This window comes from Notamacropus eugenii, chromosome 2, assembly GCF_028372415.1.
Source record: "Notamacropus eugenii isolate mMacEug1 chromosome 2, mMacEug1.pri_v2, whole genome shotgun sequence".
NCBI classification, from domain to species: Eukaryota; Metazoa; Chordata; class Mammalia; order Diprotodontia; family Macropodidae; genus Notamacropus; species Notamacropus eugenii.
The window spans coordinates 433,193,472-433,221,170 of NC_092873.1; the positions used below are offsets into that span (position 1 = coordinate 433,193,472).

Here is a 27,699-nt window from a genome sequence, read left to right on the forward strand (position 1 = left end):
TTAAAAAAAAAAGTGCTGACAATTCAGCAGCTCATCTCCCCCCACACTCTACTCCTGGAGCAGTTAAGGGAAAAAGAAAGATTATTCCCTCCCTGGCTCCTACCACAGAGAAAAGAACTACGTGTACCTTTCCCTCACTCTGGGCAAAAGATCTAATTTCTTGCTTAGTCCTAAGATTGACTTCCAATTTTCCCGTTTGGGGTTCCTGGACTGGACAGGGCAGAGGCCCTGCTTCCTTCTTCAAAACCCTCTCTCTCTCCTAATCCTCTCTGAGTCATTATGTCTACCAGCAGTTGTAGCTTCAAGAACCGGTGTGTATCTATCCTGTGCTGCAAGTTCTGTAAGCAAGTGCTCAGCTCTAGGGGGATGAAGGCTGTCTTGCTGGCAGACACTGAGATAGATCTTTACTCTACAGACATTCCTCCAACCAAGTAAGTCAAACTGATTAGGGGTAAGAAGATTGAAGTACAACGGTAGCCCTTTAAGTAGAAGGGGAGAGTTGAGACTGGCCCTCTGGGAGACAAACAATGAGGTTATCATTTTGGAGTGCCAGCCACTCCCAACCTTAGATTTAGTATCTGATGATCCCGTTGGAGCAAAACAGAGTGGATTGACTGTCTGGACATGGTCTGTGGTCTAGCCATAGTGGTCAACTATGATTCAAGACTCCAATTCAATTACAGCTGTGTGACCACATAACCTTCAAGTCTAAACTCTGGCACTCTGCCCTATTTCATTTTATCTAGTATTCAGTGATTTAGTGAACAAGTCCTATGTGATGCACTTCATTATTTTCTAAACTTTGATCTTTACTGAACATGAAAATGAAGTACTTTTGAGAATATAATTGACCTGAGGGATGGCAAACAGCTATTCTGTATTCCCATTTAGGACAGAACCAAAGAAAATAGATTAAAATGGAAAGAAGCACTAAAATTTACTATAAATAATAATAATTGGCAAACTCTAAAAAGGTAACCAAATGGGTTTGTGGAATCTTTTTATTTATACTTCAAAAATAGGACAGATTCTGATCTGTCTATTGGTTTAAGTCTGGTTCTGCTTTCAAGCAAGGATTGGGTTGAATTACTTCTCATTGACCTTTGAAACCAGTTTTAGCATCTCAGGTATTTTATCATCTAATGCTTTTCTTTTTAGAAACACACACATAAAAACTTTTGCAATATCAATCCAGTGACCATGGTAATAAGTATGTTATTATAATAGCAAATTATTATAATATTAAGTATATGGTGATGTTGCTCAAATTTATATAGCACTTTATAGCAGGCAGAATATTTTTCTTGTAATACTGCTGTGAGATAGGTGGTATCCGTATTATTATCCCCATTCTGCAGAAAAAGAACTTGAGGCTAGGTGAAGTTACTCAAGTTTTCCAGAGTCACAGGCTAGTCCATGGCAGAGGCAGACTTCAGACTCCTGGGTCCAGTGCCTGTACACTTTACCACATTGTCTCTTGGTTCATATTAGAGTCAGGGAAGAAGAGGTTCAAAAAGGCAAATGGCTTGCCGGTGATCTCACAAGTTAGCACCAGAGGGTCTAGAACAAAAGCAGGGACCTTCATGTTGAATACCATTCTTGTTAGCTTGTGAGAGATGGAAGTGTAATGTGTTGAAATATATGTGGATCAATGAATACTAGGAAGAGAAAAATGAAAGATTTATTAGAAGTTCATGACAAGTTGGCAGATGCTAAATGGCCCTTATAAAATACTACGTAGCTGTGCCTGTAGGCAGTGGGGTAGACTAAGTGTCTCTTTAAGGTCTCTTCCAGGCCTTTGAATCTACCAAATCAGTGCTGCTTCACTGGTCAAAAGAACAAATAACTATCCTTACATGTTTTCCCTTCTAGTGCTGTGGACTTCATAGGAACCTGTTATTTCACTGAAATCTGCCAATGCAAACTGAAGGACATTGCCTGTTTAAAATGGTAATTGATGACACTGTTTTACTTTACCTGTGGATTGGGAGGGCAAGTGTTGAAGCTGAACGAGTGAAATTCAATGGGTTGTCGTTAGCACTGGCTGCTGTTTGTGGGTTGAACCATGGATTCCTGTTCCATTCGAAGGGTACTTTGAAAAGCCATTCAGAGAAAATAACAAGAGGAAAGGATTAAATTACAATTTAAATTATCAGTTCAGGATGAAGTATGGTAGAAAGATGTGAAAAGAAAGACATCACAGTGAAGTTCATAGGGCAGTAGACTTGGAGTCAGGGACACCTGTCTTTAGATCCTGCCTCTGAGACATTTAGTGACTGTGTAACTCCAGACAGTTCACTTAACCTCTGTCTCTCTTGGTTCTGTCACCGGTAAAATAAGGAAATTTGGCTCAATGGCTTCTAAAGTACCTGCCGGCATTAACTACATAAGATCCTATGAGATGTAGTAACTGAAATAATTCTACCTGTTGACTGAGTTTAACATATGACCAGATAATAGAATGGTTTGTGAAAAATTCAGATCTTCTATCGTCAGCTGGCTAACACTGAGATGGGTGAAAATTCTTGCAAATTCCACCATTCATTGTTGATTTGCCTTACCTTTGAACATTTTCAAAAACAGCAAAGTCTAAAATTAGAGTAGCCAACTTGTATTTGGTTTGCAGGGACACATATTGTCCTCCTACTTCTCCATCTGGTGGATCAGTTCTTGGGTGGCAACGGAGAACTAGAACATACAAGAACTCTGAATCACACTAGAGCCTCAAGGCAGCAGAAACCTTGGACCTACAGGGCTAATGATGTTTGTCCAGTATACAGTAGTAGTATCTAGATTATCGTGGTGTCTTACTGAACGAACTGAAATCTCTGCTCTGCCTTCTGAAAACTAACCACTGAAAGTGAGAGGCACAGCTGGTATATGATATTAATTTACTTTTGCATAGCCTTTGATATATGTCAACTCAGTTGATCCTCTCAATCACAGACCTGTGAACTACACAGTATAGGAATAATTATCCTTGTTTTATAATGAGGAAATGGAGCCTCAGACCGGCTGTGTAGCCTAGTTGCCAAAAGTTTCACAGCTAATTCAAAACAGAATCAGTCCATGAACCTGGACCTTATGACACCAACTCTGTCGTCCTTTCCACTATACTTTTTAGTGCTGGGTATCTAAAAAGGTTACATTCTGAGAACTCTTTAAAAAAAAGACATGGGGAATTTTTTTTGTTACTCAAGTCTACCTAATTGGGATGCTCTTGAAGGAGTTAGAATCTTAGTGAGTCTTCAGTACTTCCAAGGATCTGTCATTTTATTGGTGTGAATGTGTCTTCCACTGCTGAAGTTCCAAACCATCATAACAGACAGCTTCCATGAATAGGGTTGGCAAATAATAATAGTAATTAATCATAATCATTTTGTGAGCAAACTTCCAATAATGAATTTCTATGCACTTATACTACTCCTTGGAAGACAGTCTTTGGTTCCAAACTCAAAACCTTTCTAACCTTGTAGGACCTTCCAGAGTTTGTATTCTATTTGGGATAACATTTAAGAACCCAGAGTCCCCACAACCCAGATGCCTCATGCTGAAGCACAGAGTGGGATTTTTGTGGAATGTCCATAAAATAAAAATGGGAAGGAGTTAGTTGTTGTAGCAAAGAAATATTGCTTCAGGTATAAATAATAAATTAAACAAAGGTAGCCTACTTTCTTAACAGATATTAAAGATAAATAAAATATTAGCCAAGAAGTTTGGGAATGCAATAATGTAAAGTAGTTGCTGCTATTTTACTTAGAATCTTAGAATTTAGAGGGAAGCAGAGGTCACCTGGTCTAGGAATCCAGCTGCAACATCCCCATCACTCTTCTACTTGAAAAACAATAGTTATGCCTGAACTCCCAAAATTCCTTGTTCCCACCCTTCACCCCCAGCTGTTCATTGCATTTGGAGGAAGTTCTAATTCATGGGAAGTTTTCATTTATATCAATTCAAAATCTATTTCCTTGTAACTTTCTGCCCTCTAAAGTAAGTCAAATCTCTTCCATTTGACAACTCAGTATATTTGAAGACTGCTTCAAGTTCCTGCCGAACTCTTCTCTGGGCTAATTATTGCCAGTTCCTTTTGCCCATAGCCCACAAGGCGAACCAGAAGCCTCCTGGGGCAGCCCATTACTTTTTGGTATAGCTCTTATCACTAGGAAGTTTTTCCTTAAATTGAACCAAAATGACCTTCTCTGCAATTTCCTTGTGTGACTTGGTTTTGAGTTCTACCATCCTGGTCATCCTCTTTAATTCCAGTATGTCTGTGTCCTTCCTAAAATGTTATACCCAGCGCTGTATACAGTACTTCACTTGAGTTTATACAAATTGTACACTGTACATCTGTTGATGTAGCTCAAGATCATGTTTTCTTTTTTTGGCTGCCACATCACACTGATGATTCATACTGATCTTGTAATTTCCCTTCCTTCCCTCCTCACCACCCCATGAATTTTAGCTCCTTGAGGGTAGGGACTTTTTGTTTTTGTCTTTCTTTTCACATCACCTCGCACCGTTCTCTCCATCTATCATTTATCATTATACCTCATACACAGTAGGTACTTAATGTTTATTGAATTAAATTGTTTGTTGAACTGAATAATCTGGTCTTGCAAAACCTCCATATCTTTTTCACACAAAGTGCTTTCTAACTCTGCTCTCCCATTTCCCCTACCAAACCACACACACACCCCTACAACCTTCTCCATATTCATATATAGTACATCTTTTTTAACCAAAGGGTACAACTTTAAACTTATCACTATTAAATTTTATCTTGTCTTTAGCCCACCATTCCAGCCAGTCATATTAGGAATAATAACGTACATTTGCAAATATGCAAAGCATTTCACTATTTTATCTCATTTGTACCTCAAAACAATGCTATGAGGTAAGTACTACAGGTATTATTATCCCTGTTTTAAATTTGAGGAAACGGAGGCTCAGAGGACATGAGGGACTTGCCCATCATTATGCAGCCAATGGAGATTAGATGCAGAATTTGAACCCGTCTTCTTGATTCCAATAACAGCATTCTGACTAGTGGGCCAGACTGTTTTTCCTGGTTTCATCATCAAAAGTATTTAACTGTCACTCCCAATTTTTGTTGCATGTGGTACCTATCACTATGATTATGTACAGTTATGACACTCATTAGAACAATGTGACTTAATGGAAAGAACATTGGTTTATCTGGCTTAATTTTTTATATATATTTTATATATATTATTCTCAAATTATAGTTCAACCACATTATACTAGAACTTTTTGGGGGGTTAGATGCTGTCTCAGAATGTGTTCTATTTTCTTGTCTCTGTCCCTGCTTATACTCGGCATCAAGGCACATTGACAAATTGATGAACCATTTTCTCCACAGTATGTATTAAGTAAAATTGTTAAAAGATATATATACGATTGAAGAACATTGTATGATTGGATATGTTAGAGAGAGCTTTCATTTTATTGCACTATTTGGGGAACCACGTATCTGAGATAAGAATATTACTAAATTATTGCTTAATATTTAGTAATCACAAATAAAAAATCTAGAAACTGTTTAGAAAAGAAAAAAAAAGAATATTCGACTAGGAATGATAGGGATTCTATTCAAATCCTGATTCTGCTGTTCCTACCTTGTGTGACCTTGGGCACTTCACAGTGCTGGTCCTCAGCTTTATTCTGTATAAAAATGTATGGGCTAAATGACCTCTCACTACCTTTCTGCCTCTAAATCTGTGGTTCTCTGAATTCATACCCTATGACTTGTGTTATTGAGGCCTAAATTATACAGATAATCTTTTACACTGATTGAATTCATTCCTTAGTTTTACTAGTGTAGATATAGTCATAATTAATATAGGCCCTCCCTTGTCACATCTCCATCCCCCCCAACCCCCTCCACCCTGCCCTCTGCCTTGAGTCCTAGACCTCCCATGTCCTCAGTTACCTCATTGATAAAATAAGAGGATTGGATTAAACTCTTAAGGGTCCTTTTAGGCCTAATAACACTATCATCATAGAATCTCAAAATTTTAGAGTGGGAATGGAACTTACAAGCCATCTTAGTGCAGTCCATCGCTTAATTAAGATTCACCCTACAATATTTCCTACAAGTAGCTTTGATTAAAGGTCCAATGGAATGTAAATTCCTTGAGGCTGGCCTGTTTCATTGTTGTCTTTATTTACTGCACTTAGCGCAGTTTCAGGCTGTTTGTAAGCACTTAATAAATAGTTACTGAATGAATTAACATTACTCAGAAGGTGATGATTCTTCTTTTCTGTTTTAGTGGGAACATTGTAGGTTACCATGTGATCGTTCCATGCAAACCCTGCCTTCTTTCCTGCAACAACGGGCATTTCTGGATGTTTCATAGTCAGGCAGTTTTTGGTATCAACCGGTTAGACTCCACTGGTAAGAAACATTATCCACAGATTTCTCTCTATCTTAGCTATGAAACACAAACGCAACCCAAATTGCCATTGTCAGCTACAGGATTCTTTTGGGGGATTTTAGCACGGTTAGAATAAAGCTAGATAAAAATATTTAAAATCACTAGCTAATATTTGTTCCTGGGTTACTATAAAGTAAAAATGTTATTGCGGATTGAGCAAACCATGCATATAAATTAATCTATTTTTAATTGATCTATTTTTAACAATAACCTCTCTCTCAGGAAGCTCCCCCTAACCTAGATTACTGACTTTGAGATGTCAATTTTCCTGCTTATGTTAAATAAAACCCTGAAATCTCTACCGAAATTTAAATTCTTTTTTTTCTGAAACATTCACTTATGGAAAGTATTGGCAAAAGTCCATTATACTTTTTGTGCTTTGTTGTCTAAGGGTCCAAAGTTGCCTAGATTCTTTTTTTTTTACTTGATTATTACTTTAATTCTTCTGGCCTGTTCTTCAACACGCATTCTTACTCCAGAGAGTTTTGAGAAGAGCATTAGGTTTAATAGCCATCTGATTTCCTGTGGGTATTCTGTTGTTATTGCTTTTAATATATTATCTCAGATTTAAAAACAGGTTTGATGTGATTTGTCCATAGTAAAAGGACTGTAGTCCTTTCTTCTGATATTTTAGTGAAGAGAATGTAAATATTTGACACCTTAAAAAATTGTTATCTTTACTAATTACTTTGGTAAGAAATTATACTGCCCATGCTTTTATGGATATTTACATGATACATTTTATATTGCTTGGAGCCATTCAGTCTGTCATGTAAACATGTGTTCTAATTGTCTAATGCTATTTTGGCTTTGAGGAAAGCTCAATGCTTGGATTTTTTAAATGTACATTTTGGACTTAGGAAGTTTGGTGGGGTTTTTGTAGGAGAAAGAAAAATTTAGGCTTAAAAAAATGGTAAAAATTATTTCAGGATCCAAAATGTGTGTCTCTGAGCTCTTCTTACATATCTTTTCTATAGACTGAGATTCAGTCATCATCTGGGACCTAAGCTTGTATCATTCAAGGTCTTAATTTAAGAATCTAGTAGTTAAAAAGGGCTGTTTGCACTTAAGTGCCAATCTGAATTCCCTCATGTGAGATTTAAGCTCCTAATTTAAGCCCCCAGATGTGTATTTGTGCTAATCATGGGACACAAGGGGCACATTAAGGGAAATTTTTGCTTTGATACCATTTTTCCTGTATTCAAAACACAGTGCTTTTTTATTATTATTATTTACTTTAATATTGGTTAATTTTTCAAAGATAAAAGCACTGCATTCTTCCATTCACATCAAATCTAATCCATGAGAAACAGATGTATCACAGGATTTCCTTCCTCCCTTCTTAACAGAGAAAGGAAGGTGCTGCTTCTGTCAGATCCAATCTTTTAGTTTATTTTTCCTCCTTTGAAACAATTGTGCTAAACTACTTCATGTCCCTGAGTATTGACTCCAAGAATCCTTCATAGCACTGATATTGTAATTGAAGCAATTTTTTTTTCTAGGAACTTGCTTCTGATGGTATGGAAACTATCCTTGCAAGTCTCCTGGGTAGCAGGATCAAAGGAATATCCATGGAACCTTAGAAAATCCCAGACTTCAAAATCATGTCTCTTCTAAACACAAACCCCACTTCAGGCAATATTATTCTCAAAGCCACCCCAGACCGATTGTTGTTTCCATTATTATGGAGGCTTCCCAGAGAAGTTTCCAAAACCTTCCTAGATAACCTGTGCTAATATTTCATAACTGCTAGTCAGGAAACTTTTCCTAACTTAGTGGGTCCTCTACAAATTTATGCTCCTTAAGCCTAACTCAGTCCTCACTGCTGCTCTGCAATCTTTAGTCATCTCATGATCACACTCCTTATTGTGAATACTTTCACTCTTTCTAAACCACCAAATTTAGTCCCACCCCCCTTACTTTCATATGAGTGCGGCCTCTTACTTACTGGGAAAATTGAGACAATCAGAAATGGACTTCTCAATCCCTCCATGTGTGACCCAACCTTTCTGTATCTTCACCTTTTCTGTCTTCTTGTCTTCCTGTCTTAGAGGAGATGCTGGCTTTCCTTAGAAAGGTCAATCCTTCCACCTACCACTTCATTCATATCCTCCCAGCTCATCCTCACACTTGTTCTGTTCTTATTCTTTCTTTCCATCCGCTTCTCACCACCCCTAGCATCTTCAGTCTTTTCCTCTCCATTGGCTGTTTCAAACATGATCAGCTCTTCCTTGACCAAAAAGAAAATATTAGGCCCAAGACTTTGCTAATCTCTTGAGCTACTATATTATCTCTCCTTTCTTTTAGTCATGCTCAAGGAAGAAGGGTATAGAAAGTATTCATTTACTTCCTCACTCTGAAACCCCTGGCAAGCTTCTGTAATAGTTTCATAGATTTAGAGCTGGGAAGGAACATATACAGGTCATCTAGGCCAACTCTCTTATTTTACAGTTGAGGAAACTGAGTGAGGCCCATGGAAGTTAACACAGTAGTAAGTAATGGAGCAAGGATTCAGGTTGAGTTCCTCTACCTCTAGACCTAGTGTTCTTTCCATTGGGCCATGCTGTGCTCTACATCCTAGTGAAACTACTCTCAAAGGTCATCATGACCTTGTAGTCAACAATGCAATAGCACCTTGTCAGTCCTTTAGCTGCTACCTAATAGCATTCGATCCTGTTGATGACTTCCTCTTTTGATCTTCTCTGAACCCTTGCAGGCCTTCTTATACCATTGATGACTGCTACTCTTACCTCTTCTTCATCCTGATCTCTAAGTACAGAAGTTCCCTAAAACTCTACCCTCAGCTCTTTTCTGTCTATATACTCGGTGTGATTACTGTGCCTTCATCTATTTCTTCTATGTGGATGACTTCCTAATTGAGATCTTTACCCTCACCCCATCCTCACCTCCCACCTGAGCACCAGACTCAAATTTCTGACACACAATGAGATATCTTCAGTTGGATGTCATGCACTCCAAGCTCAGTAAGTCCAAAACTGAATTAATCATATCATGGTGTCTCAGAGTTTGAAGAGATCCCAAAGGTCATCTACTCTAACCCATCCCTGACAAGTGGTCATCCATCCTCTACTCAGAAAACTCTAGGATGGCTATTGCCTCCCAAAATAGCACATTCCACTTTTGGAAACTTAAATAATTAGGAATCTTATCTGCCTGCAATTTCCACACATTTCTCCTAGCTCTGCTCTGTGAAGCCAGGTAGACACCCCCCTCTTCCATATCTCTTTTAATACTCCAAGATAGCCGTTGTCTTCCCCCAAAGTCTTCTTCCCTTCAGTCCTTGAGTGGTATAGTTTCTAATCCTTTCAAAAGCTTGATTACCTTTCTCCAGACGAACTCCAGTTTGTCAGTATCCTTCTTGAAATTGTGCCCAGAAATGAACACAATACTCCACATGTAGTCTAAGTAGGTTAAGGGGCTATCATTTTCCTTGTTCTGGAGTAGGCCACACTGGGTTTTATATCAGGGGTTAGCATTCCTGAGTTCAAAACCTGCATCTGACACTTCCTAGTTCTGAGACCCCAGGCAAGCTACTTCACCTCTCTCAGCCTTAGTTTCCTCATCTGTAAAATGGGGATAATAATAGCGCCATGGTTGTGGTCAGGATCAAATGGCATAACACATGGAAACTGCTTTGCAAACTTGAAATCACTATATAAATATTTTTACTCTATTAATACCGCCTATGGTCGCTAACTTTTTTGGCTGCTATATCACCTTGTTGATTCAAATTGAGCTTGCTATCCACTAACAACAAGTCTTTTTCACCAAAGCTGCTGTTTTAACCGTACTTTCTTCCATTCTCTAGTTGTATGGTTGATTTTTTTTTTAACCCAAGTATAGGATTTCATATACCTTTTAAATTTCGCCTGATTATGTTCAGGCCATTTTTGATCCTGATTCTGGCATCTATTGTGTTACCTCTTCCTCTTAGCTTCATGTCATCTAAGGCTTGATGAGGTTGCCATCAATGCATTCAGCTAAGACACTGATAAATACATAAAGGATCCATAGAGAGATCACATGTGTGCTCCACTAGAAACCTCCCTCTAGGTTGACATTGATACATTTATCACTGCTCTTTAGTTCATTCAATCATTTCCAAATCTGTCTAACTACTGTATCCTCTCTTCTAGCCCATATTTCTCCATCTTCTAAGGATCTCATGAAAGACTTTGTCAGAGGACTTTGTGAAATCCAAACGTACTTTATTGGTGGCATTTCTAAAGTCTAAGTCATACTCAACTAACCTTCCTTTTTTTGTACAGTTATTAAACTGGTGGCTTAGGAAAATGCTTTAGGCATAATTTATTTAAATTTTATCAAAGCATTTTATTGTCTTATGTTATTCTTGTGGAAAAGAGAGAGATATGTGGACTAGACAAAAATTCTGTTTGAATGACTAGAAATAAAGAGTAGTTGTTAATAAGTCAAGGTCTGCTTAAACCTTTTACTAATGATTTGGGTAAGGGCATAGATATCATGCTTATTGAATTGTAGATGATGTAAAGCCAGGCAGGATAACTAACAAATTGAATGAAAGAATCAGGATTTTAAAAAATCTGACAGACCAGAACATTTGGCCCAATGTAATAAGATGAAATTTAAAAGGGATAAGTGTCAAATCTTATATTTGGGTTAAAATAATCAACTTCAAACAAGACGAAGCATGGCTACATAGCACCTGGTCTGAAAAAGATCTGAGGGTTTTAAATGATCACAAGTAACCAAGAGAGATCCAACATCCAGAAATGGGTGATAGTGCTACTATATACTCTAATCTGGTCAGACCACATCTATAGTACTAAATATTGCTAGCCACAAAAACCCACAGGTCTTCCCCAGAGCAATTGCTTAATAATGCCCCCCCATCCTCTAGTTGCGGTTTTTTTAACCCAAATATAGAAATTTACGTTGATTGTTGCTAAATTTTATTTTGTTAGATTTGATCTAATGTGGGTACCACATCTTAAGAAGTATAGGGATAAGCTAAAGAAAGTTCAAAGAAAGGAAACCATGGTCAGAGGATTTAGAGGTCCCCTAAATCACCCTACCTATGAGTCCAGTGTCATTTAGATTAGAGGACTGACAAGGTCGCTGAGACAGCAAAAGGTAGAGCTACCATTCAGCCCAGGTCCTCCGACTCCAGATCAAACATTGTTTCCACAGCTAGTGAAGGGCCTTGAGTTCATACCACATGAGAATCAGTTGAAGAACCTGGGAATGTGTATCCTGAAGAAGAGACTTAGCAGGGGATATGATAGCTGTCTTCATTTATATGAAGGGCTGTCAGATTGACAAAGGAGTTCAATGAGTTGTGCTTGGCCATAGGTCCTAACAACAATGTGTAGATAATGCAAAGGAGGAAAATTTGAGTTTGACATAAGGAAAACCTTTCAGACAGAACTATCCAAAAGCAGACTGGGTCACCTCAGTGGATAATGGGTTCCCTCTTACTTTGGGCCTTCAAATCAGATATGTTGGAGAGGGGATCCTTTTTCAAGGACTCCTTGAACTAAATGACCTGCGAGCACTTCCATCTCTGAAGTGCTGTGAACCGCCCATTTGTTACTGTCCTGAGCAGTCATTCTGACTACTGTTTTAGTTTATCCTCCTATTGATCTCCCTTAGCTCCTCTAGAGTTCAAAACTGAGCATATTTTTTTTTTACTTTAATGCTTTCAAGTTATGTCTGACATCTAAAGTTCCCATTTTGTGTCCAGAATAACTCCTTTTATTTACCAGTTGTACTATTTCTGTGTGTGTGTGTGTGTTTCTGTGAAATCAGTCTCAAAAGGGTTTTAAAGGTGGCCCCTGTTTTTTCTGCTTTTCTATTGCTATGGTCTATTTTCTATTGCTACGAATTGCTATTACAATTATTAAAAACTGTACCCACTTTGGCTTAGAATATTACTTGCCACCTTCTGAGAATGTATCATGTTATAACTGATACCAGAGCTTTGCATGCATATAAGAAAAAAAAGTTTCAGATGTTTCCGTTTTATTTGAGGGTACACATTCCAGTCCTGTTCCATACACTCAACCAACCAACCAGCCAATGTCAGTAATGTGCCAGTCCTTGCCTTCAAGGAGTTGATACTTCATCACTCATCAGAATGAAGTACTTAACCGAAAAAGGAGAAAATGGGTCCTGTGAGAGGTCCAGCCTTGAAAATTAAAGTAAATAAATTAGAAAATCGTCAGACTATTAAGCTTGGAGGCCTAGTATTAAGCCAAAAGGACTCCTTAATATACCTTCCACAACTGGGATTTTAGAATGTAATTCCTAACTTAAAATATAATTCCTAAAGTTTAAATAACTCTCATTTTATATGTTAGTGTAAAATTTACTTTTGAAAAATTAAATCTGTGATAATTATATTGACTAACAACTGAAATTTTGAAATATTTTTTTTAAAAAAAACACACTAAATATCAGGACCAAAGAATCTGTGTGGTATAATGGAAAGAGTCCTGGAATTGGAGGCAGAAAACCTGAATTCAGTTCCTGGCTCTACTAATTTCTGTTGACATAACTTCAGGCAAATCATTTTACTTCTGTGGGCTTCAGATTCCTAATCTATAAAATGAGATGGAGTTGAACCATTGGCATTATTGAACCATTGGCATTATTGAACCATTGGCAATGAACCATTGAACATAGTAAGTTCTATCCTAGTTCTAAAAACCTATGAAAAGTAATTTGATGACATTATATTTTCAGGGGTAAATCTGCTACTTTGGGGCAACTTGCCAGAGGCAGAAGAAAGTACAGATGAAGATACGTTCGACATTTCTGAGGAGGAATGTATTAGATGAATGGAAACAACGGTGTATATATTGTATTAGAACTCTCTTTTTCCTATTTAAAAGAAGCACAAAAACAAATATATTAATGAATGAACTTTAAAAACTGTAAATAAACAGACCAACAGGTTTATTGACATTTTTTTCAGGAAGAAAAGATTATATACTCATTGATTTACTCTACAACTGCCTTCGTTTGATTTGTTTCTGTGTAACTACCAGTAGTTCATTTGTATTTTTTCATACTGGTGCATTCTTAAATTCAGGTAGGAGGTGGTTCTCAATCCCCACCAAGTGTCATTGTGCTCTCTAATCTCCTAATCTAAGGAAATTTTGTTTCTATCTTGATGCCAAATAATTTCAATTTTAAATTGCTGGGACAAGTGCAATGATACTGACAGATAATTCAAGTCTTACTGAGTCTTAACAGATGATAATAAAGAAAGCTGTCAGGTTTTCATAGGTATTAACTATCACAGTTTCTTTTAGTGAAAACTATCTCTGCTGTAGAGCAAGAATCCTTATGAACTGGCAAGTAAAGTAAATGAAAACTTGCCCCGTGTGGTAACATTTTCAGGAGTAGTAATCTTGATTCCTTGCCAAGAAAGTCAGTTAAATGGGCTTGTTTCAGGGATTTCAGTACCTACTGTTTCAAATGTTGCATATCTTGCTTCATCAGAAGCTATTATAAATACTGTTTAAGACTGCTTCTGTCCATTTCTTTCCCCTTCCCTTGCCTTCCTCTATAAATGATCAGTTTCAGTGTCTAGGTGAATAGTTTTACTCCTCAATTCACACAAAAAAGATAAAACTAAGAAGTGATTTGCCTATCCCTTAATAAATTGCACAAGTTTATTCCATACAAAGAAGCCATTTTTAGAACAATTGAGGTCTAAAAACTTTTGGATTCTTGTCATATGTAAAGCTAATATTTATCACAGTTTTGCAAATATCTCCATGGGAAACTTTAAAATGTTTTATTGATACCTTTTGTTATTTTGTCACAATCATTATCCCCCCTACCCTGATGGAGTGAGCCCCTCACTGTAACAAAGAAAAACAGTTAAGCAACACAATTTTTAAACACTTTGTCTAACGGTATATACCATATTCCATACCCATAGTCCCTCTCCTTTCCTCTCTACTGAAAGAAGGGTGTTGCCCTTCTTCTCTTTGGAGTCAACGTTCTTCATTACCATTACTCAGAATTCACCTTCATTTTAAAGTTCTTTTCACTTTATTGTTTACATTATCGTACTTATTATGTGTATTGTTTTCCTGGTTCTGCTTACTTCAGCCTGCATCAGTTCACACAAGTTTTCCATGGGAGGCATTTTGGCGATTGTAATTTCAAGCCAGACTGAATTATGGATTTGCAAATAAATACTGTTCTATTGTTGTACATTTAACGTTCTTTTTTAAAAAAGGAACAAAAACCTGTCCTTCTCTCCCCCCTCCTCTGAGAGCTGTACAAATAATAGAATTCAAGAGATTGGTATTCTCAGCTTTCTATCCAGTATACGTTGCAACTTATCCTGGATGAAGACATGTGACCTCAATTCTCAATTTTGAGGTTGGATAAACTGGTAAATATAATAATATTTCTTTTTTAAAAGTCTGTAATTTTCATTAATTTTTGGTACTTTCTCACTCACACAGAACACAATCCCTCTGTGCCTTAATAGGTTGTTGTCATGAGCAGTCCATGGTTAAAAAATCTTCATCTGGTAGACAACTCTCTAGAGTTGTATCAATAGGCTTAGTTCTTTACAGGTAAGCATGCAGTCACCAGGCCATCGTTCTAGAGTCTTTTTCATATTGCTATACCTTCCAGGTTCCTTTCTGATGACACAGCCTTTCTTGAGAACTCAGATTTACCTCCATATCACGATGAGGATATGGACCCACAATGAGGGTCTACAGAGAGTAGGGCTTTACTGATGAGTAATTTTTTTAAAAAATAGTATTCAGTAATAACAGTTCATAATGTTTTAGGGCTAACAACAACCCTGTGAAATGGATAGGTCAGGTATTATCCTCATTTTACAGAAGAAAGGTTCAAACAGAAGAAACGTATTTCAAATGGGGAATCTGAGGCTCAGGTAAAGTGACTTGCCCAAAGTCACACAAGTAGCAGTGGAGGGATACGAGGCCAGGTTCTCACTCCAAATCCAACACTGTTTCTGTTACCTCAGCCTTTTTCTCCAGGTCACTCAGCCAGTAAGCATCAGAGCCAAGGCTTGAACATAAGTTATATAACTTTTCCATTACGCCATTGGTAAGAGAATTGAACCCAAAATATAAACCTTATCCATAATGATGGGCAGAATCACTGGCCTCAAGCTAAGCTGTAGGATGCTTTTTAAAATAATAGTACAAGTGGCAGAATAATTTTGGGTTTTTTTCCCTAAAATATATTAATAGTGTCAATGTCTTTTCTCCAAAAGGCTAAGTAAGTTCAGCCTAGAAGAAAAGACGAGGGAGGGAGGTTGGAAGGGAATGAAAGCTTTCATGCGGAACTACAACACTTGACAAAGTGTCACCAGGAAGATAAGAAGGACGAAGGAGTGTCTATGTAGTTGCTTCTTTACATACTCCTTACTGATTCAATTAGAGGAGATAAAAAGTTCAGTGTAGAAGTAGAGAGTGTGGCAAGAGCCTAATTCAATGAAGAGTCCCTCTGCTTTCTGTCCTGCTGGTTGGCTGACTCTTGTAAGAGAAAAAGCAAGGCCAAGGCAGTAGTGATTAAACCAAGACCCAAAGGCCGTTCCACTTCAACCAGAGTGAGCATTTCTGGTACTCGTTAGGCCTTTGGTTAAACACAGTTTCAGTGAGGAATATTTGTGAAAAGAAAATAATCATTTGATAGCCACCAAAGCAGAACTAGCAGAGAGGTGCTAGCTCGACAAGATTCTAGAACAGGTAACTTTCAGGAAGGCATTATCAGGGGAGATGTGAGCCTTTTTCTCTTTCTTGAAGAGCTCTAGTGCCAGCTCCCTTTTTAAGGAAGCCAGAGCTGAAAGTTTTATACAAATGTTCTTATATGTGACCAGATGCATGGACTCACCAATATGGCCACTTGGTCTACTAGTATAAATATAACCTATCCATGCAGTCTCATCTGATGTGGCTCTTATCTATGCCTTTCCACAAATCATCCTTAGAAGTTATAGCCAATGCACTGGATAACACCCCTCCAGGTCTTTTCAGTATTTCATGGGTAACAGTGAAACACTCAGGCTAACCATCATAGTGAACAGAGGCCTGCTCTCAGGACTAGAGAGAACTGAATTTTAACCCAGCCTCAGCTATGTACTAACTGCATGACCCTGAATGACTTAACCTCTCTCAACCTCAGTTTCTTCATCCGTAAAATGAGAATAATATCTGTAGCACCTACCTCATGCAATTATTGTAAGCATCAAACAAAATATATGTAAAAAGCTTTATAAACTTTGAAGTACCATGTAAATGTCACTAATTTTTATCCATGAACTAGCCATCTATGTATAAGGTCATATAAATCTTTGATGGTGTCTTTTCACTTACAACCACTCCAGGGCTTTCCACTGCCCTTTAGGTCACCTTCAAATCAGATTCTTCTGAGATCGTAATCTTTCATGGATTCACAACCATATATCACTCTAAGGATAACTTCAGTGCCTAGCACCGCATCAGGCACACAGCATACCTTAATTAGTTCGCTGGTGAGCTCATGGGTTTCAATAATTCGGTACATTATTATTATCTCCAGAACATCTAGCCCTATTCTAAAATGATATTTTCCAGTTTTCTTATTGACGGGGACTTTTCTGTGATCTGTTGAACTCTGTCATATATTGAACTACTGTGGAAGTTGTATTTATTTCCTTTACCCTGGTGGAAAACTCAATCTGCCTCTACCTGCTTTCCTTTCTCTTTTCTGCCCTTTGCCTCTGATATAACAGCTGGTTGGCAGTGGGGCTCTGCCCCTTTATTTCCTATTCCAGACTGTCGTTCCTGAGGATCGAGAGACAGTGGATCATCAACTTATCCATGTGCTTTGATATCTCAGTATTTTTTTTCCTCAACTGCCCAATTTCCAATCTCTTTTCTGCTACTGCTTCCTTTCAAAGGTCTAATATTACGAATACTATTTCGTCATGTTAGATAGGCCTTAAGAATGACTAATTTAATACAGAGAGAGCAGTTCTTAAGGTCAGCAATTTACATAATGAAGAACCTGTGTTGCCCTGTTTTAGTGACTAGGAAATGACAGAAATTTTACAAACTTTTAGTAAACTAGTAGATTTGCAGGGAGCATAAATGACATAGTGGAACATTTTTGTATCAATGGTGAATTCACTGAAGTAGGCTTTGCTAGCTTTACTCTTATATGAATGAAAGAAAAGCATCCCCTCTTTTCTTCCCTCAGATGGAGATTTAACTCATATTCATGTTCTTTCCTAGAATTGCTTGTCAAATTTGGAGAAGGAAAAATCCATCCCTGTGGTACAACTAGGAATATTGAATATGTTGGAGATGCAAATAGTTGCTTAAAAATGACTACTTCTCTATACCTTTTTAATTGTGCTTTTAAAATAATATTTTCTGCATAAATAGAAATATCCTTGATTGCTGATGAAGAAACCAAGGGACAAAAGAGTGATGTGCCCCTCAAAATTAAAGCCAGGCAAAATCCAGGCTCCGGATGTTACCTCTAGAACTCTGTTGACAAATCTTTGTGGGTTTCGGTACATATGTTAACATGCAATCACTTTTGCTAAATAGTCTTTCATTTTGAGGAGGCAGCATCGTGGTACAGTGAAAAGATTCAGAATTTGGAGTCCAAAGGATTGGCTTCAAATCCTTCCTCATATTCCCTGCTTATGTCATGTTGAACAAATGATTCTATCACTCTGCACCCATTAACCTCTTCTATAAAACAAAATGATCTCTCAGTGATTTCTGAGGTCCTTTCCAGTTCTGAATTTAGGATCATATGATCCTAAATTTTTGTTTTACAAAATTGATGCAAATACGCAGAACAGAGAATCAAACTGAGACCTATTTTCACCAACCTGAGAGTCTGTGAAAAATCTGATTTTCATCCCGAAAACTATGTCACTTCCCTCTAAGATTAATCATGCTTCTCTTCTATAGTTGCCTGCCACCCCCACATCTTAGTTGCCCTGGCTTCCTTAATATGGCACATTTTTGTGAATACTTACTTTTCTGCTTAATTTACTATTAAATTGTGAAGAACACAAGATAATAGAAACTTGAGTTGAACAGGACCTCTAACTCATCCATCTATACATGAAAAAGAATTTCCTCTATGATATCTTTAACAAGAGGTCATTCAGTCTCCATTTAAAGATTTCCAGGATACCTACTAAGGTAGTCCATCAAGAAGTCTTTCCCTGTATTGGACGGCCAGGTGGTACAGTGGACTGAGTGTTGAGTTTGGAGTCAGGAAGACCTGAGTTCAAATCTTGCCTTAGACATGAGCTGTGTGACTTTGAGCAAGCCACTTAACCTCCACCTCAGTTTCCTCATCTGTAAAGTGGAGATAATAATAGCACCTTACCTCAGTTGTTGTAAAGATCAAATGAGATAATATGTATAAAGCATAATAATGCCAAGAGAATATATGTAAAGACTTATCAAATCTGGCCTCAGACACTTACTAGCAGTGTGACCCTGAGACAGTCACTATTTGCCTCAGTTTCCTCCTCTGTAAAATGAGCTGGAGAAGGAAATGGCAAACCTCTCCAGTATCTCTACCAAGAAAACGCCACAAAGGGTCACAAAGTCAGACACAACTAAAATCACTGAACAATGACAACAAAAATTCAACTCTACCTCTCTATAACAATTCCCTACCTTAACGTCAGCTATTTTGCCCACTGGTGGCAGATTTGCCCTCTCAGCCAGGCAAACCGTTTTCTTCGTGACAGTCCTTTAAAATATTTAAAAAGAGAATTACAAAGAAAGCAGTCACACCCTCTCTTCTTCCCTGTTTTTTCAGCTGATGCTCATATGGTGTAATTTTTAGTTCCCTCACCTTCAAGGTCACCTTCTTCTGCATTCCTCCAGTGTGACAGTGCCTTTCCTAAAATATGAACTTCTCTGTCACTTTGCATAAGGGATATGTTAGTGTTCATCAGAAGGACCAGGACACCAGGCACGTAGTAGGGAAGAGAGATAGCATTGTAAATTGTACTAATCAATTTTATTAATCCAATGTAAATTTACTAATCCATTCTAGAAACAAAATATTTTTGGTTAGTCTGGGATGGTTTTTTTCAACTTGACTTAAGCAGAATATGTTTGATCTTAAGTGTCCAGCTTTTTCCAAGTGCTCTACAGAACGCAGGAAGGTGTCCATTTTCTTGGAGCTTACACTCACATCCTACTACATATGGGAGCTGAAAGGCAGCCTTGCCTTAGAGGGAGTGACTCCCCCACTGTGATGAGTCTCTGTGAGGGAGGGAAAAGAACCACCAAAGTCATTTTCTCATGTCTCAAAAATATTGAGACTTGTAGAAGAGTAGATGAACAAGTATTTAAAGACTATTTGGATCTACCAGATATAGCTACAGTTGAAGTTGGCCCCCCAAATGCCTACCTGTCCCCAGTATGAGGCTAAAGTAGCAGGCACATGAGAATGACTCATTTTTGGAAATATCCTCAAAATATCTAAGAGCAGCCTGCTCTCTCTATCCCCCTGGACATAATTTTGCTGCACGGATGGACCACCTGCTATTATAACTTTGACACCCGAAAAGCTTCCTGTATATTGCAAGGAGATTACACATGCGTGGGTGAATCTGCAGGCTGTTTGGAAGTATTTTAAAACATGCTCTTTAGAGGAAATGATCTTTTCCTGTTTCAGAGACTGGAGTGTTGCCCCATCTTATCAAAACTGCTCTGTGGGCTTGCTCACAAATACCTAATAACACCGTGCTACAGATGGAAGGCAGTAGGAGACATACTGAGCTAATTTCCCTCTCGTGATGCTACCCGGAGGACTCAAGCTGTCAGTATCTTGAAGAAAAACAACCCCCTCAAAGAGAGATGGCAGCCAGAGGAAAAGGAAGCATGAAAGCTTTGAAGAGCTCAGCCGTTAGCACCTCCTCCCCACCCCAATTCAAACTCAAACTAATGGGAAATTATTACAAACCACAGGCCAAGCATGTTCAGCCTGGGTTAGCTGGGCAGTCATAGGAAAAATTAGCAAATACTAAGCTGATACAGTTCTGTTCTTTGTCTCTTTCTACCTCAGGATATGTTCTGGAAGGATGGTTTTGATTGTCTTTAACAAAATCTTTTGAATGAATAAACAGTTTTGTTTTAAGTACCTGCACACCCAGTCTCTAGACTACCCTTTTAAGGAACAAGCACTGGAGAAAAGATCTGGTGTCTTTGTTCCCCACATTTCATACGTACTTCTAAACATAGATTTCTACCTTGGACAGTTTATTTTCATTTAGCAGGAAATATTTATCTCTTCTTTTTTTCCGATTGTTATGCTTAAAGGTCCTTCATAAAATGTTCTGGGACTGAAGGGAAGGCTAAGCTATTTAAAAAAAAAAAAGGCAACTATTTTTTTTCATTAAAAACAAAGCAGAACGCTCTAAATTCTGCCCAAAGGGCAAAGCTAGGAGTATTGTGTGAAAGTGGCAGAGGCTAATTTAGGTTCAATTTAAGTAAAAACCTCCTAATAACTAGAACTGTCTAAAAGTGGAACGAATGGGCAACTTCCTGAAAGTGGTGGGTTTTCCCCTCACTAGAGGCCTTCAAGCTAATGCTTACTGACTACTTCTTGGGAATATTTTAGAGGCAATTCCTACCCTGGTTGAATAGATCCATTCTATTGAATAGAATAGAATAGATGGTCGCTGGGGTTCCTTCCAACTCTGAAGTCTGTGATTCAGTGCTTTCTTGATAAAGGGCTGGCAATTACCTGCCTTTTCCCCCTTTAAACTCTGAGATGGGTGTTCTGCTATAGGACCTTTGTGAACAGAAAATCAAGAGTCAAGATTGGAGTTTTGGCCCCTTAAAAAGATGAAAGGCAGTCAGTAAACATTTATTAAACTCCTACTGTGTGCCAGGCACTGTGATAAATACTGAGAATATAAAAAAAAGCAAAAGATTGTTCCTGCCTTCAAGGAGCTCAAACGGGGAAGTAGCAAGTAAATAGATATGTGCAAACAAGCGACATATGAACTGAACAGAAAATAATTTTAAAAAGGAAGGCACTAGAAATAAGAGGGGTTGAAAAGGCTTCTTGTAGAAGATAAACCTCTAAGGAAGCTAGGGAAACCAATAGGCAGAAATAATGCATGGAGGACAGCCAGAGGAATTGCCCAGAACTGAGAGATGAGTGAAAGTTCATAGAAGAGGTCAGGGTCGCTGGATCAAAGAGTACATAGCGGAGATCAAAGTGTAAGGAGACTGAAAAGATTAGAAGGGCTTTGAATGCCAAACAGAGGATTTCATGTTTGATCCTGGAAGCAAATGGGAGCCATTGGATTTCTCTGGAGCCACAGGGGAGTGGCTTGGTTGAACCTACACTTTAGGAAGATGACTAGTGGCTAAATGGAGATTGCACTAAAATGAGGAGGTATTCGAGGCAAGCAGGCCCACCAGCAGATTATTGTAATAGTCCAAATGTGAGGTGATAACCACATGAATTAGGGTGATGGCAGTGTCTAGGAGAGAAGGAATGCGTTTGAGAGATGCTGCAAAAGTGAAATAGACACTAGGTTGGATATAGGGGATGAGAGATTGTAAGGGGTTAAGGGTGAGACCCAGGTTGTGAGCCTGAAGGACTGAGAGGATGGTGTTCCCCTCAATAGGGAAGGTAAAAGGTGGGGAGGTTTTAGAGGGAAAGATAATGAACTATGGTATGGATATACTGAGTTTAAGATGTCTACTGGACATCCACTTCCAGATGTCTGAAAAGCAATTGGAGATGTAAGACTGGAGTTCAGCAGAGAAGTTAGGGCAGGAGAAATAGATTTGAGAATGGACATAATTAAGGTACATCATTATTGTAGGTTAAAAGTTGTACATGGCAAGATATATTTTGTTTTTACTGTACATTTTTACTGAATGATCTATTCCCCATCCCAAAACCCATATGAATAAAATTAGGTTAGAGAGAGAGAGAGAGAGAGAGAGAGAGAGAGAGAGAGAGAGAGAGAGAGAGAGAGAGAGAGAGAGAGAGAGAGAGGAGAGAGGAGAGAGGAGAGAGAGAGAGAGAGAGAGAGAGAGAGAGAGAGAGAGAGAGAGAGAGAGAGAGAGAGAGAGAGAATGATCATCACAGAGATGGTAATCAAATCTGTGGGGGCTGATGAGCTCACCAAGGGAAGGGCTACAGAGGGAGAAGAGGGAAAAGCCCAGGACAGAACCCTGTGGAAGACATACAGTTAAAGTGTATGCCTTGAGATACATTTAAAAAAAAATTTTTTTTTTTTTTTTAAAGACCAGGTCTCCCTCACAGGCTAGAAGCACAGGGTCAACCCACAGACCCAATTCCCCTACTGATCAACATGCTTTGACATGGGAGCTGTTCCATTTCCAACTTGGACCAATTCAATGCCCACCTTAGGCAATTTGGTGGTCCCCTCTGTCTTGCTGGGGCTTACCATATTGATACTGGACCAAGTATGGGCACCCAACCAGCAATGTCTACTCCAGTTCAGAACTTCTAACCTCGAGAGGTCCATAAGCCTCAGTCTCCCTGGTATCTTTGATTACAAGTATGTATCACCATACCCAGTTTAAATATATAAATTTGAAAAGATCTTTTTTACCCAACCTAGGACCAATGCTAAGGCAATAAGATTGGAATTCTAGTCTTTCTGTTGTTTTAAAGTTCTCATTTTGTGGAGCTGAGCTGATGAAAAGTGTCTTATCCTGTAGCTATAGGAACTAGGTGTTATCATGATCATTGCATTGATTAAATGACAGTTAGCTCTGGAAACTTCTCAAAGACCTCTGCTGCATGGCTGAAATTGGGCCCTCTGCCTGGTATTAGATCAAGGCTAGATAATCCAGGTCTGATGGCTGGTCTGGGAGCTCTAGCAATTACATGTCTCATGTACGTTAATCAGCAATACACTTACCATTGTTGCAACCAAAAAAAAAAAAAATCCCGCCTCATAATCATTACTTAGGCTCTGTTTTATTTTGCTGCTCACACGAATCTGAGCATCTGACGCACTAATCATTAAGTCAATCCAATGAAGTCATCCCCAGGGGGATGAGCTGCATCCCTACTGCCAGATCTCTTACAGCAAATCAAGAGCCTGTCTAGAAGGATGGTGAATCCTATCTGCCCATGCCCAGGTCAGGTTACCATCTTGCTATTCAACTGGGTAACTGTACACTGCCCCATTAGTAACCCAACAGTAAGCTCAGTTGTCTATGATTCAGGCCCTCTTCACCATGTTGGAAAATTCTCTTGGTTTATTACCTACCATCCTTGATTCGGTGGAAAGAGTATTATTGGATGTGGGTTTAGGAGAGCTCTGGGTTCAAATCCTGGCTCTAACACTTATCAGCTGTGTGACTTTGAATGAATCTCTTCAATTCTCTGAGCCTCTCTATAAAGTGGGCTAATAGTTTTCAAAATCCTTGCCTCACAGAGATATTGGGAGGAAAGTACTTTGTAAGTCTTAAAGTCCTATAAAAGTTTTTGTTGCCCCTGCTGGAGATGGGTAAATAAATATAGCCTGGGGAGTTTTCTTAGGCTTATTTGCAAGATTGGCTTGGTCCTATGCTGATACATGGTTTTGTCCTTCACATACGGAATCTTGGTTGTTTTTTTTAAAAAAGGCTTTTGCTAAATTCCTTCAGCTCCTGAGTTACCCTGCTGTTTTTCACTTTGTTATTGCATCCTCTCAAATTGCCTTGCAACTTCCAACATGAAACACAACCCAACTCCCCAGGAAGGAGTCGCATGACTCCATCCAACCAATTATTGTTCGGAGGAACCCCCAAAGTATTCAACAGTAGGCAGACCATTAGGGGAGAGTTATTTTTAGTCAAATGACCTAGTGTTGATTTGATAAGATTTGGCGATCAAAAGGTATAATTACGTTTAGAATATGCCTCCCTCTGGCCAATATTGGTCTCTTGCTCATATAATATAATTTTTTATATTAGCCAGAGAGAGGCAAGAATGTAGTAGAAATGGCTCATAGCTACACTTTGGGGTGTAATTGAAGTAAATGAGTGAGCCCACCCAGTGAGAACAGAGGCAGGGGTGGGAATTCCAGTAACTCTAATAAGGAAGTATAAGGGTCAGAAGTCTAGATTTGGTTTAAACACACACACACACACACACACACACACACACACACACACACACACACACCACACCACCTCCTGCCCACCTTCTCCTACCCCCAAATTCACTAGGTGGAGCAAGGGACCAGTTATTAGAATGAAGACTTGGTGCCCAGATGCAAATCTGAACAAATGTCTGGAACCCCTGTCTTTCCTCTACAGCCCTCTGAGGAGTTTAGAACACATATAGGGAAATGGAGTTTCTGTAACTGGTTTGAAGGCACTCATTCCATTCCATGCTCATTAACATGCAACAGAAGCCCAACATATGGACGAATGGAGATTTGCTGAACCTGACAAGATTTCTAAACCCCTAGAGCACTCCTCCCTCTGCATTATTTCCCTTCAATCTAGCATTTTTATAATAGATTTAGGGCTGAGGCTATGTAGTCCACATCTCTTGTCATACAGATGAGGAAACTGAGCTCCAGAGAGAATCAATGGCCCAAGGCCACATAGGGAGTCAGCTTCAGAGGCAGGATTTGTCTGTAACCAGTGTCCTCTCCCCTGTAGCTCATTTCCTCTCTGCTCTCATGGGTAGCAAGCAGAATTTGTGGCAGGACTTCTACAGCCAAAGGACCCTAGGTTTGGATCAAATAATATTCCCTTCCATGAGGTAATACCCATAAAGAGGCTCTGACATCAACCTAATTGCTATTTAAAACAAAGCTCCTTCAGGGCTCCCAGATGCGGACACTCCTTTCCACTGTGGCAGGCCTTTTTTTGCTCTTAAACTTTCACTAAAGCAGGTGCGAGGGACCCAATCAAGGTTTTATTTTAAGGCACAAAGGATTGCACCCTACCCAGCTGACCTCATCTCCTTCCCAGGCTTTTGGCTTCATTGTTGGATTACTGGATGCTTTGTCTTCCTGTGCATTCAAACATGATGCTGCTCAGTTTTATGCCCCAGACAAGCTTCCTATCAATGGAAGGACTCACTGATTGGGGATTGTTTGCTGCAGAGTAGTCACAGTTCCTCGTTCACATCTTGGAGACCCAAAGTCAGAGGCTGTCAGAAGAAAAGAAAGTGATATTGAGTTTCAGTTTCTGGGTGAGAGAAGCATGTCTCCCACCCCAACACCAATGGTTCTTATTATTAATAATATGATTTGAGACTGAGTTTGCACCTTTCTCTAAAGACATTGAAGTTCAACTGTAAGAGATAGGGGAGAGAAGCAAGAAAGGAAGTTGGATTTATTCTTACTAATTCCTAGTACTAAAATGTGTGAGGATCATGGTAACCTGGATGTAGTTGCAGATAGGCTGTATGAAGCTTCCTCACCCCTTGAAGCATTTCTGTGTGCCTCCGTGAAGCTTGTCGTAACCCCTGGGTAATTTGCAGGGTTTCAGTATTAGTGAGTAGGACTGTAATCATTGAAAAAAAGAGCCTTCACCCAAACTTAGAGGGAGAGACAGAGACATGAACACACACACACACACACACACACACACACAGATGTGAACACACACACAGAGGGAGAGAGAGAGAGACAGAAAGAGAGAGAGAGAGAGAGAGAGAGAGAGAGAGAGAGAGAGAGAGAGAGAGAGAGAGAGAGAGAGAAGCAAAGAACTAGACTCTAAAGAGGTGCTCATCAATTGGAGAATGACTGAACATATTGTTGAGGAAAGTAAGGGAATAAGCTTTTATTATGCGCCTGCTCTGTGCCAGGCACTGTGCTAATCACTTTACATTTATTATTTCATTTGATCTTTATAATAACAACCGGAGGCAGATGCTGTTATTGTCCACTTTAATGGTTGAGGAAGCTGAGACAGTTGGGAGCTAAATGACTTGCCCAGGGTCATACAGTTAGTAAAGGGCTGAGATTGCATTTGAACTCGGGTTTTCCTGCCTCTAAGTCTAGTGCTCTATCCACTGCACCACTTAGCTGTAGTATATGAAGGTAATGGAATATTATTATGCCATATGTCACATTAAAAATTAGCATTAGTGAGTCCATTTTATCTTTTATCCACCATTTTGTGAAGTTAAGTTTCAAACTCCATGTCAGTCGCTTGATTTTGGAGACTGTACAAGTTTACTCCCTCTCCCCATTGTCAGCTGACCACAAGAACATAGTGCTACCCCTCACTTGAGTATCTCCCAATTCCTTGTACCAGTAAGAAACCAGGTGTCTTAATCCCTATATCCTCCGAATTGTTATTAACAGTTAGAAACCAAGCTTCTGGGTCCTTGGCTACTGAGAGTCCAACCCCATATATTGCAAATCACTTGTCTACCCTAGAAGAAACTTGAGTTTTTTGTTTGTTTGTTTTTTCCTGACATAACACATAAGAAATTATGAAGAACCCTATCCCAGAGAATTCTAGGTTGCATGAACTGATGCAGAATGGAGTGAACAGAATCAGGGAAAGAGTCTGTACAAGGACAATGCTGTAAGTAAAAACAACTCTGAAAGATGATGTAATGCTGACCAATGTGGCCCTCACTGTCTGAAGGGCCAGGCAGGCTGGATTTGGGGGATATTTAGGCTCTGCAAATGATGCTAGTCACCACTGATGGTGTCCCCTCCAGTGCACAGGTGGACCCCTTGCACCCCAGTTTCATTTAATTACTGTCAGATTAGCTTTTACAAAGGAAGATTTACTTCAGAAGTATCTCACAATTACACAAAATCAATCCCCAATATAATCTTCCCTTATATTACCTTAATCACTGGGTAGGAGGAGGTTAGGTTAATAGTTTAACTCAGTTCCGAAAGAGCACAGTCCAAAGTTCCATGTTCAAAATCCTCTTCTGGCTCAAGTCCCAGGGATCCTTGCTCCTCTGGGCTTCCCTGAAGGGCTGGCTGACTGTACAAGCCCTCCTGGAATCCTGACTCCAAGGTCACCATGGCTGGAACTCCTGTGTCCAGTGAAGGCTGCCATTAGTACCCCAAACTAAAAAGGACAAATGATAAACAGCCCATTATAAAAACCAAATACCCCATTTCTCTGAGCCTGGTTGAAAGAAGGAGAACAGAAGGAAAGTCCTTTCCCTCTCACTGGCTCAGTTCATGGTGTCTGTACCTTGGGTGAACTGTGATCTCCACCCTCTGGACACAGCAGAAAAAAGT

General features: G+C 39.1%; 1 protein-coding gene and 1 long non-coding RNA gene across 2 annotated transcripts; one reads left to right on the forward strand and one right to left on the reverse strand.

Moving 5' to 3' along the window:
• The first annotated feature begins 5 nt into the window (after positions 1–5).
• FAM72A (family with sequence similarity 72 member A) lies at positions 6–14,684 on the forward strand. The gene is made up of 4 exons (XM_072648027.1): positions 6–431; positions 1,873–1,950; positions 6,291–6,415; positions 13,200–14,684. Exons 1-4 carry the CDS (start codon positions 280–282, stop codon positions 13,292–13,294), a joined length of 450 nt encoding a protein of 149 aa, XP_072504128.1. The 5' UTR covers positions 6–279; the 3' UTR covers positions 13,295–14,684.
• LOC140529398 (uncharacterized) lies at positions 1,026–27,699 on the reverse strand. Its single transcript, XR_011975540.1, has 4 exons — positions 27,292–27,699; positions 25,435–25,631; positions 1,978–2,092; positions 1,026–1,658 (listed from the first exon to the last, which is right to left on the reverse strand). It is a non-coding gene; the product is annotated as an uncharacterized lncRNA (long non-coding RNA).